This window comes from Eumetopias jubatus, unplaced genomic scaffold (assembly GCF_037043125.1).
Source record: "Eumetopias jubatus isolate StellerSeaLion01/CBP00866 unplaced genomic scaffold, mEumJub1_p1.0 scaffold_6, whole genome shotgun sequence".
Lineage (NCBI taxonomy): Eukaryota > Metazoa > Chordata > Mammalia > Carnivora > Otariidae > Eumetopias > Eumetopias jubatus.
In genome coordinates, this window is record NW_028274812.1 from 51,413,067 (window position 1) to 51,437,661 (window position 24,595).

The 24,595-nt window shown below is 43.5% G+C and overlaps 1 protein-coding gene across 1 annotated transcript; it reads right to left on the bottom strand.

Annotated features, from left to right (window-relative positions):
• Positions 1–16,787: 16,787 nt before the first annotated feature.
• GPR6 (G protein-coupled receptor 6) lies at positions 16,788–17,876 on the bottom strand. Its single transcript, XM_028104290.1, has one exon. The coding sequence runs from the start codon at positions 17,874–17,876 to the stop codon at positions 16,788–16,790; it is 1,089 nt and encodes a 362-aa protein (XP_027960091.1).
• Between the last annotated feature and the right edge of the window lie 6,719 nt (positions 17,877–24,595).

A 24,595-nucleotide genomic window follows, 5' to 3' on the forward strand; every position in this document is an offset into this window, starting at 1 on the left:
AGTCAGACAAAGAAGGCCATGTAATGATGGAGACAGTGGGAGATGAAGAGAGGTGCTGGGGAGCAGGGAGCCAAGGAAGGATAGCCTCAAGAAGATGGAAAAAGCAAGCACTGTGTTCTCTCCTAGAGCCTCTGGAAGCAACCAGCCCTGCTGACTTGAGCCCAGTAGAGATTGATTGCAGACTTCTGACCTCCAGAGCTGCAAAAGAATAAGTGTGTGTTGTTTTAAGCCACTAAATTTGTGATGATTTGTTACAGCCACAGTAGGAGACTAATACACATTGGAAATAATCTTGGAGGTACTAAAGACCTTCTGCTTAAAAATAAGCAGACATTAACTAAACACAAAATTCCTGTAATCAGCTCAGATTTTCACCTTCCTCATCCTGTGTATTCTTAAACAGAACAGTAAACATCAGCTCTCTTGTCTTGTTCAATTTCCAAATGAATTCTTAATTTAGAATTAATTCACCTAACAGAAGAAAATGTTCCTCTTTAAGCCTTTTAAAACCTCCATGGATAAGAGCTGGCCTTTCTCCTCACTGGGCTCCCATGTACCATGGCTTCGACTATTTGCTGCTATGACTTTCTGTAAAACTCCACCAGCAAGTGTATTTTTGAGTGACTCATTCTTAATCTTAAAATGTGTTGCAGGATGGTTGTTCTTACAGAGAGATGATTGCTGCAAGCCCACACCATCCCAGGTCTCGCTACGATGATTAAGAGTTGATAAAGAGTTGACCTTGCTACTGTGTGCGGAGAATACTGGCAGGAAACTCAACTAGAAATTTGGAACAAGAGGCCAAGTATTACATTTGTAACTTTTATAAGGTCATAATACTATATTGTTTTTAATACTGGACAATACATCCCCCATTTTATACCTTATTATAAATGTGTATTTCCGTTGGTAATGTGCCACATCAGAAATAATTTGGAATAGAGCAGAGGAGCTGACAAGCTTAGCTCACTTTTCTGCTCTTCATACACCTTTCTCTAATGGGGTTGGAGCTGTATGGTGAACTTCTAGAACATGAAATTCCACCGATTTTCAAAGCATTTCTGCCTAAGTCAGAGCCAGAAAGCACGGAGGAGCCACTGGATATAATGAACCCCCCTCCTAAGGTATTTAAGCAAGGGATCCCCTGAGATCCTGATGAATAAGCTGATTCTCAGCCAACACGACATCTCTCTACGCTCCATCACAGATAGGATCTTGGCTGGTGAGCTGCTCAAAACAGAGTGGCAGGGCTAAAAGAGAACTTAGAACTTGCTTCCATTAGAACCCCTCGTTTTGCTGGTGAACAAGCTGAGGTCCTGAGAGGTGAAGGGCCTCACCTGAGGTCACACAGCAACTCAAGGGAAGAGTCAGGGTGGAGACTCAAGTCTGACTTTCAAGGTGCCATCCTCCAGGAAGCAGACATCATAACCCCCTAATTTTCAAGGACCTTACTGCCTCTTGAAGGCTGTGGAGGGATCTGGGTGTCTAGGGCCTCTGTCTTTGCATTCTTCACCCCCAAAGATGGCCAGAATGATGATTCTAAAGAGCAGGGTGGGATCTTTGTGTGCCCAGACAATCTGTACAGAAGCCTATCTGGAAGTCTAGCCCAGCCTTCCCTGTGTGGAAGTGGGAAGAGTTGGGGCAGAAGTGTGGGCAGGGGGCTAAGCAGAGTCCAGGTGAAGATGCACAGGATGGGTGGCCCAACCCCACACTTGTTCCAAAGCCTAGTATCTGACGGGTCCTGGAGAACTGTTAGAGTCCTTTTTGTATCTTTCTACTGCTCTGTTTCCAGCATTTTCTACAATGTTGAGGTAATCAGGAGCCTGAACACCAGAGAAAACTAAATTATGATTAAAACGATCAGTAAGAACCTCAGAGAAGAAGACTGAAGGAGATGCAATATGTCTAGAGCGCTTGTCAGCAGAGCACGGGAGGCCTGGTGCTGGCCCTAAAACCAAGGTTCAAAGGCAAAAATGCAAAGTGAGAAGCTGCAGGGAAAGGAGAAGGAAGAAAGAAGGAGCAAGGGGGAGGGCCCAGCAGGTATCAGAGGTGGCGAGAGACACAGGAATAGTTACCATGGTGCCGCCATCCCACCCGAAGAGCACAATGGCCATGAGTGGGAGAGAGAAAAAACCAGTCACCAGAGCATCTCAGCTCTCTGGGGACATTTAGTGTGGCACAAACAGCCCTCTGGACACCTCAAGAAGTCCTGACTGCAACGGATAATATAATGATGCCAGTGGGTTATCTAAAGAATAAGCTGGGGTCGGCAAAATTTTTCCGCAAAGGTCTAGATAATAGTTTAGACTTTGTGAGCCATACAGTCACAACTCTGCCTCGGCAGGTGCGAATTGTAGACAATACATAAATGAATGAGTTAGCTGTCTACCAAGAACACTACTTATGAAAACAAGGTGCTCTATCTACAAAGACAGGAAAACAAGCTATATATGTTTTTAGGAGCTATTTGGTTACTAGAAACTTAGCCTGTTTAAGCTAGCATTGGTCAATTTTTGTTTTTGAGGATTTAACATGAAACTAGTCTTGTAGACATCCAAAAATGGGAAACAAACATGCAGCCAGGCCCACAAGGACCTGGTCCAGAGAGTCAAGGAGATAAAGTGCTTCTTTCATCGCTGGCAGAGCCGAAGGTCAGGTCCCTTGTCAGAAGCTCTCTGCTTATTCTCCCTGCTTAGCTCTCAGTGCAAAAAGTGCTGAAGGGGGTGGAACCAGTCCACTTCTGACTTCATATAAACTTCCAATTCGAGCGTCCACATCCTCTAACTGGGTCTTTCAGTGTCCTTATCCCAGATTCTTGGTAGAGAGTATCCTATTGGCTCAGCATGGCCTCGGTGTCCACCCTTGTGCTATCCACTGTGGCCTGTGGGGCCAGTTCATGTGGTAAAATTAAGGAGGCCAGAGTAAGAAGCAGGTGTGCGTGTGGCAGGGGTGAGACCATGATGATCAGCATCACTGCTGTATGTATCCTGCTACCAGGAAAACTCCCAACTACTGATACTTCTGGGATACCGGACAATTCATATAGAGATAAAGCCATTTGCTGAGTGAAATAAGTCAGTCAGAGAAAGACAATCATCATATGGTTTCACTCATATGTGGAATATGAGAAATAGCACAGAGGATCATAGGAGAAGGGAGGGAAAACTGAACGGGAAGTCATGAGAGAGGGAAACAAACCATGAGAGACTCTTAACTCTAGGAAACAAAACCAGCGTTGCTGGAGGGGAAGGGGGTGTGGGGGGATGGGGTAACTGGGTGACGGGCATTAAGGAGAGCACGTGTTGTGATGAGCACTGGGTGTTATAAAACAACTGATGAATTATTGAACACTACATCTGAAACTAATGATGTACTCTATGTTGGGTAATTGAATTTAAATAAAAAAAAAGCCATTTGGAGAACAATATAGTATTACTTAGTCAAATTTAGCAATTATTTTGTAGATTTAGCAAATATACAAAGAAATTCTGAGTCAAATGATATAGTAATTCTACTCCTGGGTATATAAAATTCAAAGAAATTTTCAGGCTGGTTAATAAGGGGACATAGCTGGGAATGTTCCTTTCAATACTATTTGCGGTTGTAGAAAGTTGGGAGCAATCTGAGCGTTGTTACTGGGAGACTGGCATGGGGCCTACATTGAGATGCAGCCTGTGAGCAGCATACTCTTTGGTCCACAGCAGCCGTAAGGACAGCTGTAGAGGCACAGTGCCGAGAGAGACGGGGGAGAGATACAAGGTGAGTCACACAGCCCAACACCACCAGTGTACATCGAAAACCCACACACAGAAAGCACACATTCTGCAGGAGTCTACCCAAACAACATGGTAACTCATTGAAGTCACTCATGAAAAACATATCAGGAACCTCTGTCTGTGACAGAGGCCTAGCTTGTGAGAAACCAGTTCTGCCACCCAGAACAACTATACAAGCTGAATGAAATGTTTGCATGTGGCTTTACTTAGGAAAGGGATCTTTGTAGATGTCCTTAAGGATCTCAGTAGATGAGATCATCTGGGATTATCTGGGTGGGTCCTTATCAGAGACAGAAGAGGAGAAGACACGCAGGTTCTATCTAGAAGGCCATGTGAAGATGGAAGCAGAGATTGGAGGGATGTAGCCACAAGCTAAGGAATGCATAGGACCACCAAAAGCTGGAATAGGCAAGGAAGTGTTCTCTCAGAACCTTCAAAGGGAGCAGGGCCCTGCCTACACCTTGATTTGACTTTCGGCCTCCAGAACTGTGAGAGAATACACATCTGTTGCTTTAAGCTACCCAGTTTGTAGTAATTTGTTATGGCAGCTAAATGAAACTAATACAGCGCTGTTACCATTTCCCAAACAATGCAGAGACTGTTTTCTCCACCATGCATTTTTTCTAATTGATAAGTTTCCACTCTTAGACAACAAGATGTTATTGCTATCTTACATGTTAGTTCTACATATATTGTAATTTTTATTTATTTATTTATTTTTGAGAGAGAGTGAGTGAGCACAAGTAGGGGGAGGGGCAGAGGGAGAAGCAGGGAGCCCAATGCGGGACTCTATCCCAGGACTCCATCCCCCCAACTCCGGGATCGTGAGCTGAGCTGAAAGCAGATGCTTAACCGACTGAGTCACCCAGGTGCCCCTCTACATATATTTAAGACCCAACAAGACAGTGTGATTATTGTTTTGTTTTATATATATATATATTTTTTATATTGTTTTGTTTTACATATATATATTTTATATATATAAATATATATTATATATATAAAATAAAATTTATTTATTTGAGAAAGAGAGTGCACTCATAGTGGATGGGCAGAGGAAGAGGGAGAGAGAGTCTCAGGCAGACTCTGCACTGGGGGCGGAGCCCTACGTGGGGCTGCATCTCATGAACCTGAGATGATGACCTGAGCTGAAATCAAGAGTCAGATACTTAACCAACTGCACCACCCAGGTGCCCCCGTTTTGTTTTGTATTTGATAATTTCATTTAAAATTACCTGACTTGCTAGATGAAAGCTGGCATCTCATTTTAATTTACATTCTTTGGGTAATATAATTGAACACTTGTTTACCTTTCTTTGTGAAATGCCTTTCATGTTTTTGTCAATTTTCCTGTAGGGTTCATTAATATCATCTTGGTTTGTAAAATTTCTTCAGATGTAAGAGAGTAACACTTTTGTCATACATACTATAAAAATATTTTCTCTACTATGTTCTTCTTCTTTTAATTTTGCTTATGGCAGGTTTGTTTTAGCACACATACTTTAATTTCTTATGTACCTTGTAATTTTGCTCATCGTTTCTAAACTCAGAGAGTCCTCCCTTCTCTAGACGTGTCATGGATAGGGACTCACTTGGATTTTCTTTTAATTTTTTAATAGAATAAAAACTTAACTTTTTAAAAAAGATTTTATTTATTTATTTATTTGAGAGAGAGTGCACACAGAGGGAGATGGAGTGGGAGAAGCAGACTTCTGGCTGAGCAGAGAGCCCGATGCGGGGCTTGATGCCGGGACCCCTAGATCATGACCTGAGCCAAAGGCAGACGCTTAACCAACTGAGCTACCCAGGCGCCCCTAAAAATTTAACTTTTAACTCATTAATCTGTATTAAAGTTAATTGGGGGAGGTAGAAAACTCTTGACTCATTAGACTAAAAGATTTACCTAAAGTCCTTAAGATGGTCAACTGCATGATTTAGTTATTAAAGCACCAAACAAAACACAGAACAAGTCTTGGATTGAATTACAGGGCACAAGAGAGTTTGGCTCTGGTGTTAGGGCTGATGACTCAGCTTGTCTACCAACTCATCGGATGTTTAGCCAAAGATTGTCATCCCCAACAATGGAGCTGGAAGCTGCCACCAAGCTCTGCTTCCTGAATGGTTTCATTCCGTCTTGTGGGCTCTGATGGAAAGAAGAAAAGCAGCCAAACTTTGAGTTTTGAGAGAATGATAAGCAGAGTCTGGGGTCAAAACTCCCTTCCTCCATTACACCAAAGAACCAGGCTTCTGAAGCAGTGGGACCTTGGGTTTGTAGTCCGGAAGAGAGAGTGTCAGGCTTTGCAAACAGTTCCATCAGCAGCCCTTTGCCGAAGATCAGGCCTGGGTCACCAGCCCTACAATGCTCAGAGCTCAGTGCAGGCACTAGGGTTAGTGGGGAGTCCTGGCCCAGCTGCTTTTCTAAGAGTAAGGAAGGGACATCTGAGCCCACAGGGAGGGGCCAAGAGAGGCTATACAGACAGATGAGAGCACACCTGAGTCTGTATGGTTGACAGATCACCAAACACCTCCTGTAACAGGGGAGAAACACCAGGAACCTTGGATAAACTGAGCTCCAGATGTGTCCTCCACATTTACTAGCTGTGCAATCTTGGGTAAGTGACCCACTTTCTCTGAGGCCCAGTATCATTATCTGAAACCCAAGGCAACTGTACCAGATGTCCTCTGAAGTCCCTTCCGGCCCTGACCCTCTCTGATTCTGTAACCCAAACCATCAGCAGTGCCTCTCTGGACAGAGAAGGCGGCCCCTATGTGGAGAAAAAAGGAGGGAGCCACAGACTCCTGGAATTATGTGCAATCTGCAGAGCCCAGGCAGGTTGGTTTCCACATGCACATTGCATGATATAGAAAGTTCTGCCGGCTTGGTACCAGCCTGTCCAGTGACACCAATCACTGATTAAATGTCTCAGCAACAAAAGATAATGTTATCAGCTGTCACCATTTCAGTAATAAAGTGGATGTGCAGTCAGGGAGGTGGAAATGTAATTTATCAAAATGTTATGAAACAAATGATTGTTTAGCTGTCTTTACCTTCTGCCATGGTTTTTGTAGGCACCTTTGTGTAAAATATGTGCAAAACAAATTTCACACACTTCCGGCAAAAGAGAGAATGCTGTCTCCTGCTTATCTACTGTGTGTTCCCATTAATATTAGTCATCATAACATCTGGGCAATGGTTCTTTTACTGTAAGGCTTATTTAAATATTACAGTAACACCCCACTATCAGGCATTGAACTCATTCTTGGATTTGGTTACACTATGACTTAACCCAACACACAGGGAGGCTTCGAGGACACAGCTGTCACCTGCACAGCCAAATGGCTTGTACTATGTAGACCCTTTCCCTTACCACAGCATTCCCAGCCTAAGTAACTGTACCCAGAGTGTTCTCTCAGTGACGATAGGTCCTTCTCCCGACTCCTGTCACTTGCATGGCTCTATTTAAGTGTGTTCATTTGGCCACCACTCTGCCTGGGAATGTTCGCTCTGCTGGTCATGTACACCTCTGGAGTGGATCCCAACAAATTTCTTCCTTATGGCTACACTTCTCTAGAAAATAATCCAGTTCCGGAGAGCATCCTTGAACACAAACTACTACTGGGTGTGTAGTGTGTCCTCCTAGTGAGTGAGTCCTGGGAATCACAGGGACTCCCAGGTATATTACATAGTGTGTGTGTGTGTGTGTGTGTGTGTGTGTGTGTGTGTGTGCGCGCGCGCGCGCGCGCATTAGAGCGAGACAGAGACAAAGACAGAGAGACTGTGTATATTTACTGGTTAGTTTTTTGTTTTTTTGTACAAAGAATCTGGTTTGAGGAAGCTGAAGAGACATAATCAGCATTAATGTTACTCTGTTCAAATATTCCTAAGTATCAAGGTTCTGTTTGAAAATTAAAGATCAATATTTTATGTATTTATTTATTTTTAAAGATTTATTTATTTATTTTAGAAAGACAGAGAGAGAGATAGCACAAGTGTGAGGAACAGAGGGAGGAGAGAGAATCCCAAGCCGACTCTGCACTGAGGGTGGAGCTCAATCTCACGACCCTGAGATCACAACCTGAGCTGAAACCAAGAGTTGGATGCTCAGCTGACTGCACCACCCAGGTGCCCTAAAGATCAATATTTTATGACAAATATTCAGATCTTAATTTCAGTCCACTGGAAAAAATGGGCATACATATCGATTTGGATTGCTGTTTTGGAGGTAAATCTTAGCTATGTGTCAAAAATGTTATATAAATATCATATGTTGTATTCATATTATTTTCAGAGCAGCAGCTAAAGATGTTGAAATGACAATTTTTGGGATATACAGATTACTGAAAACAGGTAACATAGAAAAATATGAAAGAGGGCAACTTGAGAAACAAAATGCACTTCAGGCTATAAAATCTAGACTATGTGGAATTCAGCATTCATAAAGACTGCTTAATAACAACATCACCAACAGTCACGGTAGTGGTATTTCTGATGCTACCACATGCCAGGCACAGTTTGGCCTTTATACATTAACTCATTTAATACTTACAACAACGCTAGCAGGTAGTTATTATTATGATTTCCCACTGTACAGCTGAGCATTTGCCTAAGATCTCACAGCTAGTTAGAAAGTCGGGAGACTACCCTGTAAGACACAGTTCTCTTCTTCCCATTTCCTTTCTCACTTCATCCTTAAATGGCAGGAGTGCTAATCTGATTGGTCCATCTAGTAAGTGGCCCACTTCACGTTCTCTTCCTTCTGGCTGGAGTGGTAGAGACAGTGGCATTCCTGTCTGGAGGCTCGGCCAGTTCCTTTTGCCTATCCTCCCAGGCAACCAGGTCCAGGCTAACTGGACATTGGCCATTTCTGTGTTTCTCTCTCTCATTCTGATTCTCTTCTCCTCAGGTCTGCAAATTTGATGTTGGTTTGTTTTCCTTTGTAGCCATTAATGCCAAGATCTGAGACCGGGGATTTGAGTATTGGGGGCTTAAATTGGGCAAAGCAAGTCAATGTTTTGGAGGAGCCTCTTTCGGCCTGCCTGGCTTCAGGAAAAAGGACAGTTTGTATGACAAAACCCAGCCTCCAAGGATGCTCTGCTTTTAGGTGAGACGCCAGAGCCACAGCTCACAGTCACAGCAAATTTTCTCCCTCCCTTCCTCCAACAACTATAAATTTTGACTTGATATTGTCTCTGACTATTTCCCTAAGGTGCTTAATAAGGTTGTGGGTGGAATTCAGGTATTTCTGGATCCTCTGATCACTATCATTAAATGCATTCTTACCCTCAGTTTGCATATCCACAAAAATCCAACAGCATGGGTTTAGGATTGTCTGTCTGTTTTCAGAGAAGGGTTTGTGCTAAACCTTCATAATTCTCCCCTCCTGTATGACCAGAGGCAAAGTCTGATTGAGTAAGAACATCAGGCTCCTCTCTGGCACAACACTTCCTTCATGCTCACCTCAAGTCTTGACTGTTTTCATACAGAGTTCTGCTAACTCAACAGTCCTCATATATCAAATGCTCTCATATTAAATAATACTTGAAAATTTGGACTTTGAATCTTGAGAATCTCTTCTCTGTTTACAACTTGATGGTCAGTTTGGAATGGTAAAGGCAATGTATTTATTCTTGAAGCCATGAATGGTAAAATATTCTTGAATTTGTCCATTTCTGATTCGCCTTTCTCTCTCTCTCCCTTTCTTTCTTTCTTTCCTTCTTTCTTTCTTTCTTTCTTTCTTTCTTTCTTTCTTTCTTTCTTTCTTTCTTTCTTTCTTTCTTTCTTTCTTTCTTTCTTTCTTTCTTTCTTTCTTTCTTTCTTTTCTTTTCTTTTCTTTTCTTTTCTTTTCTTTTCTTTTCTTTTCTTTTCTTTATTTGACAGAGAGAGACACAGCGAGAGAGGGAACACAAGCAGGGGGAGTGGGAGAGGGAGAAGCAGGCTCTTCGATGCGGGGCTCGATCCCAGGACCCCGGGACCATGACCCGAGCCGAAGGCAGACGCTTAATGACTGAGTCACCCAGGCGCCCCTTCGCCTTTCTTTCTGAGCGCTCGACAGTGTTACACTTCCCCACACCCTTGTAGTTAGGGGCCCTATATAACTAGTTCTTCCCAATGGGTTGTGAGTAGAAGTGTAATTTATGGACCAAAGAAAGCATTTCATTGCTGGCATGATACTTTCCAGTGTTCCCTTCCCTTGCCCCAGTGAATGTAGAGAAGGCTTCATGTTGCAGGAATAGAGCCAGAAGATGAATGGCTATCTTGCTGGATAAGGAACAGTTACCTTGGGAAGTCACACAGGTAGTGCGGTTAACTGTGTACAAGTGAGAATTTCTTTTTTTTTTTTTAATGATTTTATTTATTTATTCATGAGCGACAGAGGTGGGGAGAGAGAGAGAGAGAGAGAGAAGCAGAGGGAGAAGCAGGCTCCCAAGGAGCAGGGAGCCCGATGCGGGACTCGATCCCAGGACCCTGGGATCATGACTTGAGCCGAAGGCAGACGCTTAACCATCTGAGCCACCCAGGTGCCCCGAGAATTTCTTTTTGTGTTAAGTCGTTATGATTTGGGCTGTTTATTACTACAGCATAACTTAGCCTATTCTGATTAATACACCATGTCATATTGAAACTTTGCACTTTATTTTCATATAGTATTATTTTTAATTAGCTGCTATTTTACTGTGATTTTTTCTCTGAACTTTATTTATTACAACTGTATTGAGATTATAATCGACATATGGTGAACTGTACATATTTAAAGTACACAATTTGATGAGCTTTGACATATGTGTACACCCATGAAATCATCATCACAATTTGGTTAGTGAACGTATCCATCACTTGAAAAAGTTTTCTTGTGCCCCATTGTGATCCTTGTCTCTCTGTCTTTCTTGTCCCTACTCTCTCAATCCCAAACAAGACCTGCTTTCTATCACTATACATTTTCAAGAATTTTATATAAATGGAATTTATAATATGTACTTTTTTTTGGTCTGCCTTCTTTTGCTCAGCACATGTTGTTTGGATTCTGCCATATTGTTGCATGCAATAGTAGTACTTTCTTTGTAATTTCTAGTTGTGCCATTGTATGGCTGTACCACAATTTGTTTATTCGTTTACCTTTTGAAAGACATTTGAGCTCTTACCAGTTTTTGGTTATTCCAGATAAAACTGTTGTGAACAACAATGTGCAAGTCTTAATATGGACATATGCTTTACTTCTCTTGGGTACCTACTTAGGAGTGGAATGGCTGGGTTGTATGGTAGGAGTAGGTTTAGCTTTTTAAGAAACTACCAAAAGGTTTCCCAAAGTCTTGTACCATCTTACATTCCCACCATCAATATGGTATGGTCTGACCTTTAATTTTGATGAAATGATTATGCTATCTCAAGTTCACAGCTTTATTCCCAATGTTGTTAACTTGGGTTCTTGATACTTCTTGCAATAATGTCTTAACTGGCACTCCTCCTTCAGATAAATTGAGGTTGTCAGATAGGAACTCTGTGCACCTCCTCCCACCACTTATAAACTTAGCTCTATCAGTACCAATCATTCCCACCTTGCCTCCTGTCAGAGCAGGGGAGCTGTGTTTCCACCTCCTTCTGGTTAAGTCCCTCTCTCCCTGTGACACCCTGCCCTGGACCCCATTCTTCTTCTCTGAAGCCCCACCCTGTCAGCCATCTTTCTTCTCTCTGCTCTCATCTGCTTTTCTCATTGTATTGTACTTGCCCCTCAGCCTAATAATATGGTCAGTTTTTGCCTATCTTTAAGAAATAAAACAAAGACTATCTTGTGACCCCTTATTGTCCTCTAGATATTACCCTATCTCTCTTCTTTCATTTAAAGTTAAATTTATTGGGGGAAAAATGGGGAAATTTCCATTTCCTCTTCAGGTCACTGCAATCTAGCTTTCATCTTGCTCTCCACTGAAGCTGCTTTCCCTTAGATTCTCATGACCAACATGTTCCTAAATCTAACATTTTCTAAATCCTCTCTTACTTAACCTCTGGGCAGACTTTATGCAACTTGGTCACTACCTTCTTAAAACATTTTTCCTCTTGGTTTTCCAAGGGTCTCCCTCGGATGTTCCTCCTTGGTCTCCTGTTTTCTTTTGCTTTCCTGCATTGTACTCTCCTATATTATTGTGCCCAGACTGTGACCTTGGCCTCTCTTCATTCCTTCCCATAGCTTCACTTCTACCTTAATTTAAGACTGATAATTACCAAAATGTTGTCTCCATCCCAGACATCTTTGTAAGCTTCAAAGTCACTAGCTTCCTGTAAATAACTATCCCACGGATCCTGAAATGTAATATGTAGAAACTTGATTCACCAACCTCTTCCTCAAATCTGCCTCTCCCCCTATGTTCCCATCTCAGTGAATCCACCCAGTTGAATATCCTCAACCCCTAAACTGTTCCTCAGTCCCCACAATCATTCACTGAGTTAGACACACTCTACTTCTTTGAAATCCCTCAAGTTCATCTTCTTTTCCCCACCCTTTTTGCCCTTCTTAGCTCAGGCTCACATCACTGTTGACCGGGATTGCTGCAACCAGCCTCCAAAGTGTTCTCTTGGCTTTCAGTCTTTCCCACCTTCAATCCATTTCCAAAACTTCTCTTTGTAATCTGGCTCCTGCCTCTCTCTCCAGACTTACCTCCTGCTACTTCCTCTCTGAGCTCTCAATCTTATACACTCCAGCCATATTGAATGGCATACATTTCCCTAAATGGGCCACACTTTTGTACTTCACATTGTCCCCTTGGTCTGAAATGACCCCCTTCCATGTCTTTTGCCATGCAAACTTCTTCTGTTCTTCTGGACTCGGCTCAGTATTGCCGCTCTAGTGGAGTCTTCCATAGGATTTCTCTAACCTTCCTGCGGGATCCTTGCCAGTCTGTATTTACTTTTATTATTGTAATTTTGCTCTCTGAGCTGTGACTGTTACCTTAGATGGCAAAAGAGACTTTGCAGATGGGATTAAGTTAAGGATTTTTAGATGGGGCGGTTTTCCTGGATGACCTGGGCAGGCCCTACATGTAGTCCTAAATTTCCTTAAAAGGGGGAGATTTGACACAAAAGATGGAGAAAGGGGCCACTGGCTAAGGAATGCTACTCTAAAAGATGGAAAAGGTAAGGAAACCGATTCTCTCTCTAGAACCTCCAGAGGGAGTTTAGCCTTGCTGACACCTTGATTTCAGCCCAGTGAAATTTATTTCAGACTTCTGATCTCCGTAACTATGAAGAATAAAAATGTGTATTTTTTTAAGACTTTATTTATTCATTTGAGAGAGAGAGCAAGAGTGGGGGGGGGCAGGGGGAGAAGAAGACTCCCCGCCAAGTAGGGAGTCTGATGAGGGCTCCATCCCAGGACCCTGAGATCATGACCTGAGCTCAAGGCAGATGCTTAGCCGACGGAGCCACCCAGGCACCTGTAAATGTGTATTGTTTAAAGCTATCAAGTTTGTGTTCATTTGTTACAGCAGCAATAGAAAACTAATATCCCGGGGCATGCAGGACCCTTCATGCCTTAGAGGGTCCTGCTCTAGGACTCTTCCAGCTGTGTTCCTTCTCTTGGGGTGAATCTATGTCCCCACATCTAAGCCAGGCATCAGGTATCCAGTCCAGAATTCTTTACTCAAGAAATTTTTACTCAAGGTCTATTTCCAGGCCTAAATATTTCTTTCCCCAAGTTTGTCCTTTTGAGACAGACTGCTGGTGGGCTCATGCCTGGATCTGAAAGGTATTCAAGGGAGCAACTGTTTGTGGAGGTGAGCCACTCTGTAAGACAGTAGAATGAAGGGCACAAGGATGGAAGCTAGGAGACCAGAGAAAGGCTTCTATAGTAATTCAGGCAAGAGATGATGATAGTGGTGGAGATGGTAAGAAAAGGCTGGACTCTAGATATATTTTGGAAAGTAAAGATAATAGGCTCTGCTGCTACATTGACTAGGAGGTATGAGAGAAAGAGAACGGTAAGTGTGATTCCAAGGTTTCTGGCCTGAACACCTGGAAAGATGACATTGCCATTAACCTAGATAGTAAGAAAGGGAAAAAGAGCAGGTTCTTGGGGTAAAAGATCAGTGGCCCAATTTTAAATGTAGGATATTTTGGATGCCCATTACACAGCATTACACAGTGAATCTTGCCCTTCTTTAAAGACTGTCTTCCAGCAACTAGCATAGGGTCTTGAAATAGGAGATTGTTAATATTTGATAAGTCAGATGAATATGTGACATTCCTCCATAGAAGTATTTCAAGATCTATTCACACTTTTATATCCTCACATAGTCAAGTTGGTTAATTTGAATCCTATTAACATTACACAGCTTTGCCAACTGCGTAAGTCAGGATATTAACAACCTGATTGTTTAATATCTTCTTGTTCTTGGCTCTCTCAAACATTTTGATTAGGACTAGGGCTAAAGTTGAATATTAATACCAAATGGATTAAAGTCAGATCCATGGTCCCTGTGTTATTATCCCAGTGTTGAACTTTCTTAATTCACTGATAGCAAGGAATTTTTCTCTGTAATTATAAAATGTATAATAATATTGACTTCTTTGTTCCATCTCTGAAATTCTATTGTTTTTCTCCACCACGTGTTTGGAAATGTTTACAGCCAGAGCTTTTGTTATTTCAGTATGCTTGAATGCATTCTAGATACTAATAGTGCTTGAAAGTGTCTGATGATGCTGAATAGTCTATGAAGGTTAGTTCTTTAGAAAATGTTAATTTGATGAATGAGCAATAATGCTGATCTTCCTGGCTCTAAATTTACAGACACTATAAAACCATTTGTCTGTAAAACTTAGCATATTTCATAGTGTTAAAAAGGTCAGATCTCTGTTGCAAGATGTTGGAGACTAGGTTGTTCATGCACATTCTTTTGTATCTTCTATAATCAAGCTATTTTTCCCCTTTACTCTCCTGAAGTTTCTCTTGTCAAGTTCACCAATGATATTGACATTAAAAAATCTATAGTCGTTATTTTGAATCCTTATTTTACTTATCTTCTCAGCAACATTTGGCACAGTTGACTGCTTCATCCTTAAGCACCGTTTCTTCTTTATTTTGGATCATTGTGCTCTCTTGGTGCAATGGTTAATTTTATGTGTCAACATGACTAAACCACAGGATGCACAGACATTTGGTCAAGCCTTATTCCTGAGTTGTTTTTGGATGGGATTAACATTTGCTGGTAGAATGAATAAATAGATTGCCTTCACTAATGTAGGTAGGCCTCATCCAATCAACTGAAGGCCAGAAAAGAATAAAAGGGCTAAGTAAGAGGGAATTTCTGTTGCCTGAATGTCTTGAGCTGGAGCATTGGTCTTTTCCTGCATTTGGTATCAAATTGAAGCATCAATTCTTCTTGGGTCTTGAGCCCATGGGCTCTCCTGGTTCTCAGGCCTTTGGAGACAGACTGGAACAATACCATCAGCTTTCTTGTGTCTCTGGCTTTTTGACAAGAGATCTTGGGACTTCTCAACCTTGAAAATTGCATGAGCCAACTCTTTGTAATAAATCTCTCTCTCTATGTGTGTGTGTTTATTTGCCGTAGGTCATCTCCTTCGCTAGAATGTAACACTATGAGCACAGAAACTTTTTGTCTATTTTGTTCACTTCTGTATTACCAGCCTTGGAATTGTGTCTAGCAAACAGTAGGCACTCAACAAATATTTGTGGACGGTAGGAAAAAAAATTGCTTGTGGGATTTTCCTAAGGCCTAAGATCAATAACAACTTGTGCTAGTGTGCATATTTCTTCACAGATGCTCAGAGCATGTCCACATATGTTATTTTATTTATCCTCACATCACCCTGTAAGAAGGGGAGGAGGGGAACCATTTAACTATAACTCAGAGCCGTTGTTGGAATTGGAATGTTTAGTCCTTGGGAATCTTAATGCCCTGTGTTTTGAAGATATGAGCACCTCAAAAGGGCTGCGGGACATACCTTCACTTACCGCATGAACACAATGTATCTTAGAATCCTGTCTTTGAAGAATTTATTTTATTTTATAAGGCTGTGCATTTTGCTACAAGAATTGGCCAGCAAGAATATACTCAGTCAATATGAATTTTAAACATTTAAAATTCTTTCCAGACTGGAAAAGCTACAAGTAAAAGTTGTGGTTTCAGAACTCATAAGTGCACTCATGTGGTAAGAGGAAGGAATGGTTTCAGATATCCTCTGGAGTTTGTCTTCTGAACCCAGAAACCAAGGAGTAGATTAATTTGCACAGATAACACCAGTAACCCTTTGGTGTCCTATGAATACTGTTAATGTGACTATCTTACTCCCTCTCAGCACCCCCCCTCAAATGTGTATTAGGTATTTCAGTGACAATTTATGAACAACGTGCAAATGCATATGGTTTTCTACATTAAGATTTCATTGGAGGGAGAGGATACATAATGAACTTTTTAAGTAAAAGTACTAATATTCCAGCTCTTAAATAGTAATCAGGTAGTCACATGCCCCAAATTACATTTTTATTATGTGTTTACTTGTGTACAAAATATGTTGTAATTTACTGATGCATGTGCAGCAAAATATACTATCACATACAACAAAAATACACCTTTTATTCTTCTTCCCCCCGCCCCTGAAAATGGCAACACTGTTTTGGCAGTTCAGCAGCTAAAAATAAAGTGCTATAATTAAGCAGTATTGGAATGTCTTCACTTGACAATGTGATGTACAATTTGAGTATACAACCACATCTTTGTTAGTTTTTTCACAGAACAGGAAATCCCACATCCTGACCTGAACACCTCCAGAAGATACAAAGATTTGTATATATATGTACACATGTATACACTGTATATGTAAAGTGCCAAAGAGCCTCTTTGTCTTTTGAGTTTGATGTATTTATGTTTATTCTTGCTTTCTTTCTTTCCAAAGTCAGAATCACACTACTGGGATCTCTGAGTTCAGCAGCAGGCACCGAGAAGCTCACTAAAGGCTGGCTTGTTGTGGGTGTGGTGTTGGTGAGAGGCCGGAGGGAGCCTTCAGACCTCACTGGGGGACCTAGAACGGAAGGGCACTTTGGACTGGAAACAGCCACAGAACAGGAGCCACAGGGCACGCTGAATCTCCTGGTTGCGGAAGGCATAGATGATAGGATTGATCATGGAGTTGTAGGTGGCGGGCAGCAGGGTGGCGTAGGTATAGACTGCCGGGTCCTCGCGGCTGCCTACCACGCAGTAGATGGCGAAGGGCAGCCAACTGGCGCCAAAAGTGCCCAGCACCACAGCCAGGGTACCCACACCCTTTCTGGTGGCTGCGAGGTGGGGCGGCGCCAGGCAGTGCTGCTGCAGCGCGATCTGGTGTGCGTGGCGCCAGACCACCTGGCAGATGCGCACGTACAGGTGCAGCATGATGCCAAAGACCGCAAAGAACGCGGCGGAGAGCAGCGCCACGTGGCTGCGTGTCAGCGGGCGCACCACGCTGCAGGTGGCGCGCTCTGCTAGGCAGTTCCAGCCGAGCACCGGCAGCAACCCGAGGCCTAGGGACACCGTCCAGGTGGCGGCGAGCAGGAAGTGCACTCCCAGCAGGGTCCGCCGCGAGTAGTAGGTGAGCGCGTTGTAGAGAGACAGGTAGCGGTCCACCGTGATGGCCAGCAGGCTGCTGACCGAGGCAGCGAAGGAGGCCACGAGGAAGCCTACCGTGAGCAGGCTCACCGTCTCTGAGGGCACCACGTACTGGAACACGAAGTGAAGGATGAGGCCGCAGCCCGCCAGCAGGTCGGCGGTGGCCAGGCTGCCCACCAGCACGAACATGGGCGTGCGCAGCGCGGGGGTGGACGCGATTAGCGCCACTACGAGCGCGTTTTCGCCTGCGATCACCGTCCCCGACACGCACAGGAGCACGTCCCAAGGATTCACCGCCGACAGCAGCAGCCCTGGCGGCCCGGCCGGCAGCTGAGAAGACAGCTCCAGGGACACGTTAGCCGCGCCGCCGCCCCCCAGCGCCGCCGCCGCAGGGGGCCCCCATTCACCGCTGTCCCGCGCCCCTGCCGCTGTGGCCGCCGCCGCCGCTCCCTCGGCCGTCACTGCCACCACCTGGGACTCGTTCAGCGAGGAGGCGCTCGCGTTCATCGCGGCCTCTGGCTGCACCCTGCGTGGAAAAGGGAGAGCAAGGGTCAGGTGTGTGGTTCAAATCTCCAGGGAACTTCCCCGGGTGCCTGGCTCATATTGCTCATCCCACCCGAAGACCCCAGAGCGGAGCGAGGAAACAGTATTGTTTTATTTAATTAATTACCTGTTGAGTGACTGAGCGAACGTGTGAGTGAAATGCACACGAATGCCCGCAGAAATAGAGCTGAGTTTTTGCACAAAAGTGTACACGGATAACATGCACTCGCCTGCACACAGATCAGTCCCGTAAGTGTGCCTGTAATTGCACACGCACCCGTTTGCCCCGAGCTACGGGTATCAGCCTTCGCGAGTCCCGCCTCGGCTCCCGCCGAGGGGGTTAGGCGTTTTCCTAAACTGGGCGGCGGAGTCGCTGTCCGCGGTGCTGAAATCGAAGTTTCTGAGGTTGCGGAGTCCAGCGGGCCCTGAAGGCCACAGAGGTCCCTGGGAAAGGAGTTTTGGGGAGGGAAGCTGGGTGTCTGTGTATTGGGGGGATGTGGAGCCAAGCGTGGCCCCATTTCTCCGGCTTTAAGGACTCATCCCCTGGCCATCCTTCACCCCTTCCCCACTCCACACCCTCAAAGTTCCTCTCGGGAGCCGGGCTGCTCACCTGGGGAGTCAGGGCTTCAGGAAGTCGCTGATCATGAGCGCTGCGGCGGGGCGCCAGGCTGCGCTTCCCGCGCGGTCTGAGCCTATGCCTGCGGGGTGGTCGGGCCCGCGCGGAGCAGAGCGCCGGGCGCCTGTGGCTGTGCGGGCGCCGCCGAGAGTGACAGACACAGTCAGAGGCAGAAAAGGCGGCTAGGAGTAGCGCGCCCGCTGGAGACTGACAGGCAGGGCGCGGTGACGTCAGGCTCTCGGCTCCTGGGTGCGAGGCGGCACTCACTCTGCTCCACCGCCCATCGCTAACCCCCCACCCCCGTCTCTCCTCCCCCAAAATACGTGTCAGAGGGTTCAAGGAGGGAGGAGAAGCCGGAGCGGCCGCTTCCAGTCCAGAACGTCCAGGAATGGGATGAGGGACCGAGGAGAGGGAGAGAGGAATGAAGTCTTTGAGGAGGGTGAGCTGGGAGGGGAGGGACCAGGTGTGAGCTGCTGGGCCGGGCCGCGTAGCCCACGGTCAAAGGTCACTGAGAAGCTCAGGTCGAAGTACGCGCCCCTGAGAAAGGGGAGGTAAGAGCAGGGAGGTCTGACCACAGAGTTGCTACCTTTAAAAAAGATGCAGTACTGTGTTGAGAGCAGGAATGAATGAACTAGGGGGAAAATGAGCTTTCTGAGAGGATGTTTGTGGTACTGTGTGTCAGTTGAATAGAGCCAGAGGAGAAATGTAGAATTGAAGAAAGAGAGAAAAGATGGGACATTTGAGGAGAACAGCCTTTTTGGAAGTTACCTGTGCAATTCCTCTCTCTCTCTTTCCCTCCGTTCCTTCCTCTCCCACCCACTGTTTTTCTGGAACTCTATACAGCAGGTTTCACCATGATTTCCCAGCTCACTGTTTCCCAATTTCAGTGTGGATAGTGCCCTTGGAACTTGCTCTTCAATTAAATACCAGGTCTGTGTCTTGTTAGAAAAGAAGAAAACAGCAAAATGTGATTTACTTTCCTGGCAACAGACTTTGCCCTGTTAATTAGTACCCTATAAAACAAATTACAGGATGAAAATAGTGATAACTCAGCTGCACCAGACTTCAGTAGGCAGGAGTTTTATTTTCAGCCCAGATAAATCATCCCTTTGGTTTAAAGGTGTTTTGTTTTGTCAGTAAAATACAAGTAGTAGACTTCTTCTTTTATTCAATCAATCAGAATCTCCAATAGTTGTACTTGGGCAAAAGGTGAAATAATTGACTCCTTCGAAGGCTCTAAAATAAATGATTGAATGTTGGCATGATGGCATAATACCGAGGTCACAGCCATGACTTTCAGGGACCACATGCTCTGGGTAAAGTGAAAATAGACAACATTTGCTATTGGTGCTTCCCCTACTTTTCCCTCTTCCCTTTCCTCGCTTCACTTTCCCTCTAGCCCCATGGGCTCTACAAGGAAAAAACAAAACAAACAAAATAAAACTCAGGCTGTGTACAGGCTGGGGTGGGAGGTAGATTTTTACCCTGGCTTTTTCTCTCTAAACATAACCCCCAAGTCCAGACTCCTTCTGGACACCCTGCCTCAATGCAGCTGAACTTAAACTAGAGGGAAAAAAGACAACCATAGGACCATTCAATTCTTTGCTGCAATAGCCAGTGTGGACAATAGAATGAGTTTATACACAATTTCTCTACGTTGGAAGTTTATAAAATTCTCCAACCACCATTTTCGTGAATCCCCAAACTGACTGAAGTTCTAAGTTTCTGAAAAGAGCCATTTTGAATTTCAGTAAAAGACTCTCATGTAAAAGCCAAGAATGTTATTTCAGAGCTGTCAAGTGAACAGCCAAACCACTGTAACAACATGTTAATTACAAATTTTCCAGACAATCAGATAAAGGCCCAAGAGGAGGAGAATCCTTCTTAATGTCTATATGTGTTACATTTTTACATGCCACAATGCAGCAGAAAGTGTGAGATTCAACCTGAACAAAGAGGGTGTTTTGTACACCCTCAGGCTTTCACCATTGCCAATAGTGGAATTTTTGGTGGTTTCAGGAGGAAGATAGTACATGTAGAATTATGTACATAGATGCAGGTTGAGGGTTTGTAGGCTGTCTTTTCATCATGCCAGTCTGTGGTTACCGCTTTCAGATGCTAGGTTGAACCTTGAAAGCAGACAGAACACGTTCTTTCAAGCTCCTCCTTATCTCCCCCATGCCAACTCATCTCCTGGGAGACAGAGATGGGAAAGAAGAAACGTTATGTGGTTCATTAGCTATGAATGAATATTACACATACTTCGTTACCTACTCTCCTAACAGCTCCTCACAAGTATCTGCCCTTCCAGTGGTCTTCTAAAATGTTCAGCCTATGAGCCATATGACATTTTCCACTCCCAGCCCAGCTTATGGGAGGAGATTGACACCTGACCCAAGGCTAAATAAGACCAGCCATCCTTTGCTGAACTGGTGACCAGATTCCTCTTCTTGAAAATTTGAACTAAGACACTTTGTGACTAGGGTCAATCAATGTTGACTTTGGATGTAAAAGATCATTACAGGTTAGGGCTGGAGCGCTCACGTTGAGCCTTGTGTGAAATGAGTAATCAGAGGAAGCCAGGTGCAATGAAAGAATAAAGCAGATGTGCAGAGACGAACAGAGATGAAGATCAAATGACTGAGAGATGGAGGGGATGACTTTAGTCACTGAGTGTCTAGTTCCTGACTCTGGGAGTCTGGATCTCTAGATGCCTTGAAATTGCCATTTGTGTCTCTACTACAAACCTTCCTAATCTTGAGCTACCTTGAGTGAATTTCTGTTCTGTAATCACTGGTACTTGATGAAATGTATTATTCATCTACCAGCTTGTCTAGTTCTGGTTATGTTTTGGGGCATGCAAAATTTGGTTTCTGGCTTGTAGTCACGGGTTAAATTCATCCTTGCCAACCCTGTGTCATGCCCATCATATCCTCTGGTGCCTTTCTATTCTAGCACTATCTAAGCACTAACATGAGAATGCTTTCCTTGTCTGAGGTTATGCCCAGAAATTACAACCTCTCAATTACAACTCTTTCTCTGGCTCCCCTGGGTAACTCTTGCCCATTTCAGCCTAAGCCAGTGGTTCCCAAGACTGGCTGTGCATTAGAATTACCTAGAAAGCTTTTAAAAAACTATTCATTCCTGGATCCCTCACCCAAAGATTCTGATTCATTTGATCTAGAGTGAGGACTGAGCATCAAATTTTCTAAAGAAAATTTTCTCTAATAGAAAGCCAGGGTTGAGAACATTGTCTAAGCAATTGTACAATCTCCTTCCTTATCAGTTTAGCTTGCAGCAAAACTCCTGAAATGGTGGATTGGAGTTTGGAATGATTGCAACAAAGGAGTTTTAGCAACAATCCAGTCACTTAATTTCAGATTTAAAGCACTAGCCAGATATCCTCTGCAAACTTAATTTTCCACACCCAAAAGAACCTCCATTATGGCCCAAGATGATTGCTGACACTTGGTTCCCTTTTGGCTCAGATGAATTCAATGCCTCCCATCAGGGAAATCTAAACTCTGGTTGCCCTGGGCCCTCTATTTTTCTGTAACTCTCTCGGGATGCCTCAACATCTGTCTCCTTCTTTGTTCTGTGTTCACAGTCGTTTCCCAGGTGTGCCTTCTCCTGGCCCAGATTTTTGCAAATCAATTCTGTTTTATAAAATTAGAGCTGCAGTCAGTCAAACTGTCTAAACCTTATAAAACTAAGTTGGAAAGACCCAAGCTAGCAATTCTGGCCCATGTCTCTGGGCATCTGCAGACATCCTACCTATACACACACACACACACACACACACACACACACACACACACTCGCTCTATGTGGTTCTTAGAAACAAGCAATATAGTTTTCTACTGGAAAGTATAAGTCTATTTGGTAGTACACAGATACTTATGCTGACAGCTCAGGAAGAGAGCAGGTGTTTAGTGAGATGTATGAAGCTGTTATTAAGAAAGATTGTTGCTGAAAGAGGCAGCAATCACAAAGGGCCATTGAATAGCCTACATTGTTTGTCCAGATCCAGGATATTGGATGGAGTGTAATCTTTTGGGGACACATGTTAAGACAGTTGAATGATATTCAAAATATCTTAATTTCTCTGCTCTCACCTGTCTCCAGGCACTGGAAATGTGTCATGATGCCCAAAGTACCTACCTACTGCTTCAGCATGTCCAAACACATTAGGGATATTCCTGCTTCATGCCAAGTGCGTAGCCTTTCCTCCAAAGGGCTGTCATTCTGGGAGGTCAGCATAACCTGATGTTCCCACCAAATTTAGGAAAGGAGCAGACCACAATTATTATCGTTACATGTCCACAAAATGCAAAACATCGTGCAGGACAGTTGAAATTTTTTATTTAATTCAGTGGTGAGCAACATTTTTTTTTTTTTTTTTTTTTTTTGCCGAGAAACAAATTAGGAAAGATAGTAGCATTTAAAGACATATGTCCTTTTTCATAAAGAGCAAAAATAACTTTCATGGGGTTCCATGGAGATATGTATAATGTTACAAGTTAGATTCTGTTAGACTAGATTAGTACTGACTTAGCATGAGAATGACAAAGTTGGCTCTGCTGGTATTTTTGAAAAGTAACACAGAAGAAATCTTCTAATTTGCCATGCCCTACATTTTCAAAGTGCTTTGGACCTCACACAGCAAGTTCATACTCTTTATCTTATATCTTTCTTTAAAACAATTACATGGATTTTAGGGCTATTTTCTTTGCAGATGGGGCAACTGAAGTTCAGAGGGGTGAAGTGAATTGTTCAAAGGCACACAGGACACCAGAGGTACCTTATATATAAGATATCAGCAATATTATGGGAAAACAAAACAAATATCATTCAGTGTATGCAAAGGTGTGTAGACTCCAAAACTCTAAGAGGCTTTACTTGGAATAGATGTATTCAAAATGATGGAGGTTGTATTTTATAACTTCAGTATTACTATGAACAGGTGTTTACAGATGAGCTTTTGCTGCTTTATAAACTGCTTTTTAAATGTATTGTAAAAAAATTAAAGGGAATTTTGCAAGATAAACTTTCACCCACATTCCCATCAGTTAACTAGGATTGCTTTTCTTTTTTTTTCCGGATCATAAACTTCTTGAGGGTTGAACCAGCTCCAGTGAATCTTTCTGTCGGTATGATCTATCTGGTACCGGACTGGTACTCAATAAATGTCTAATGAATGACTGTTTTCAGAATTTACCACATGCATACATATCTTATGTAGGTATATTGCATAGTGTGCATGTACTCTATCTATAGTGTACAATTTAAATTTTTACTTCATAACAAAGAGTATGTTGTCAATATTTTTATATGTTGCATTCTAGTTATTTTATAGTTACTTTTGCTTCATCATTCACTCAATAAACATTTATTGAGCATCTACTACATGCTAGACATTGTGCCAGAAAATGAAGATACCAAAAAAAGTGCCTATCCGCAGAAACAAGTAAATAGATTCTATGAAAACAGTGTGGAGTAATGGGGACACTCAAGAGAAGACTCTCACTGCCCCTGGAGGAGTCAGGAAAGGCCTCCCCGAGGAGATGTTGCCCAAGCTGAATTTTGAAGGATGAGTAGCAGTCATTTAGATTAGGAGGAAGTGTTCCAGGCAGAAAGAGCTACGTGTGCAGAGGCATGAAGTCAAAAGACACCTGGCACAGGTCAGAGGATTGTGGTATGTCAGACACAAGAGCAAGAGATACACCAGATAGGTGGAACCAACTCATGAAGGGCTGGCCTCCTATGCCATGGCAGACATTGGGTTTTATCCTGAAGGTGATGAGGAGCCAGTGACAGATTTTCTTTCTTTCCTTTTTTTTTTTAAAGATTTTATTTATTTAATTGACACAGAGAGAGAGACAGCGAGAGAAGGAATACAAGCAGGGGGGAGTAGGAGAGGGAGAAACAGGCTTCCCGCCGAGCAGGGAGCCTGATATGGGGCTCTATCCCAGGACCCTAGGATCATGACCTGAGCCGAAGGCAGTCGCTTAACCAACTGAGTCACCCAGGCGCCCCATGTGACAGGTTTTTCTTAAGCAAGGGTGAT

Coding starts and splice junctions, on each gene's coding strand:
- GPR6 (XM_028104290.1), bottom strand. CDS start 17,876: ATGAACGCGAGCGCCTCCTCGCTGAACGAGTCCCAGGTGGTGGCAGTG.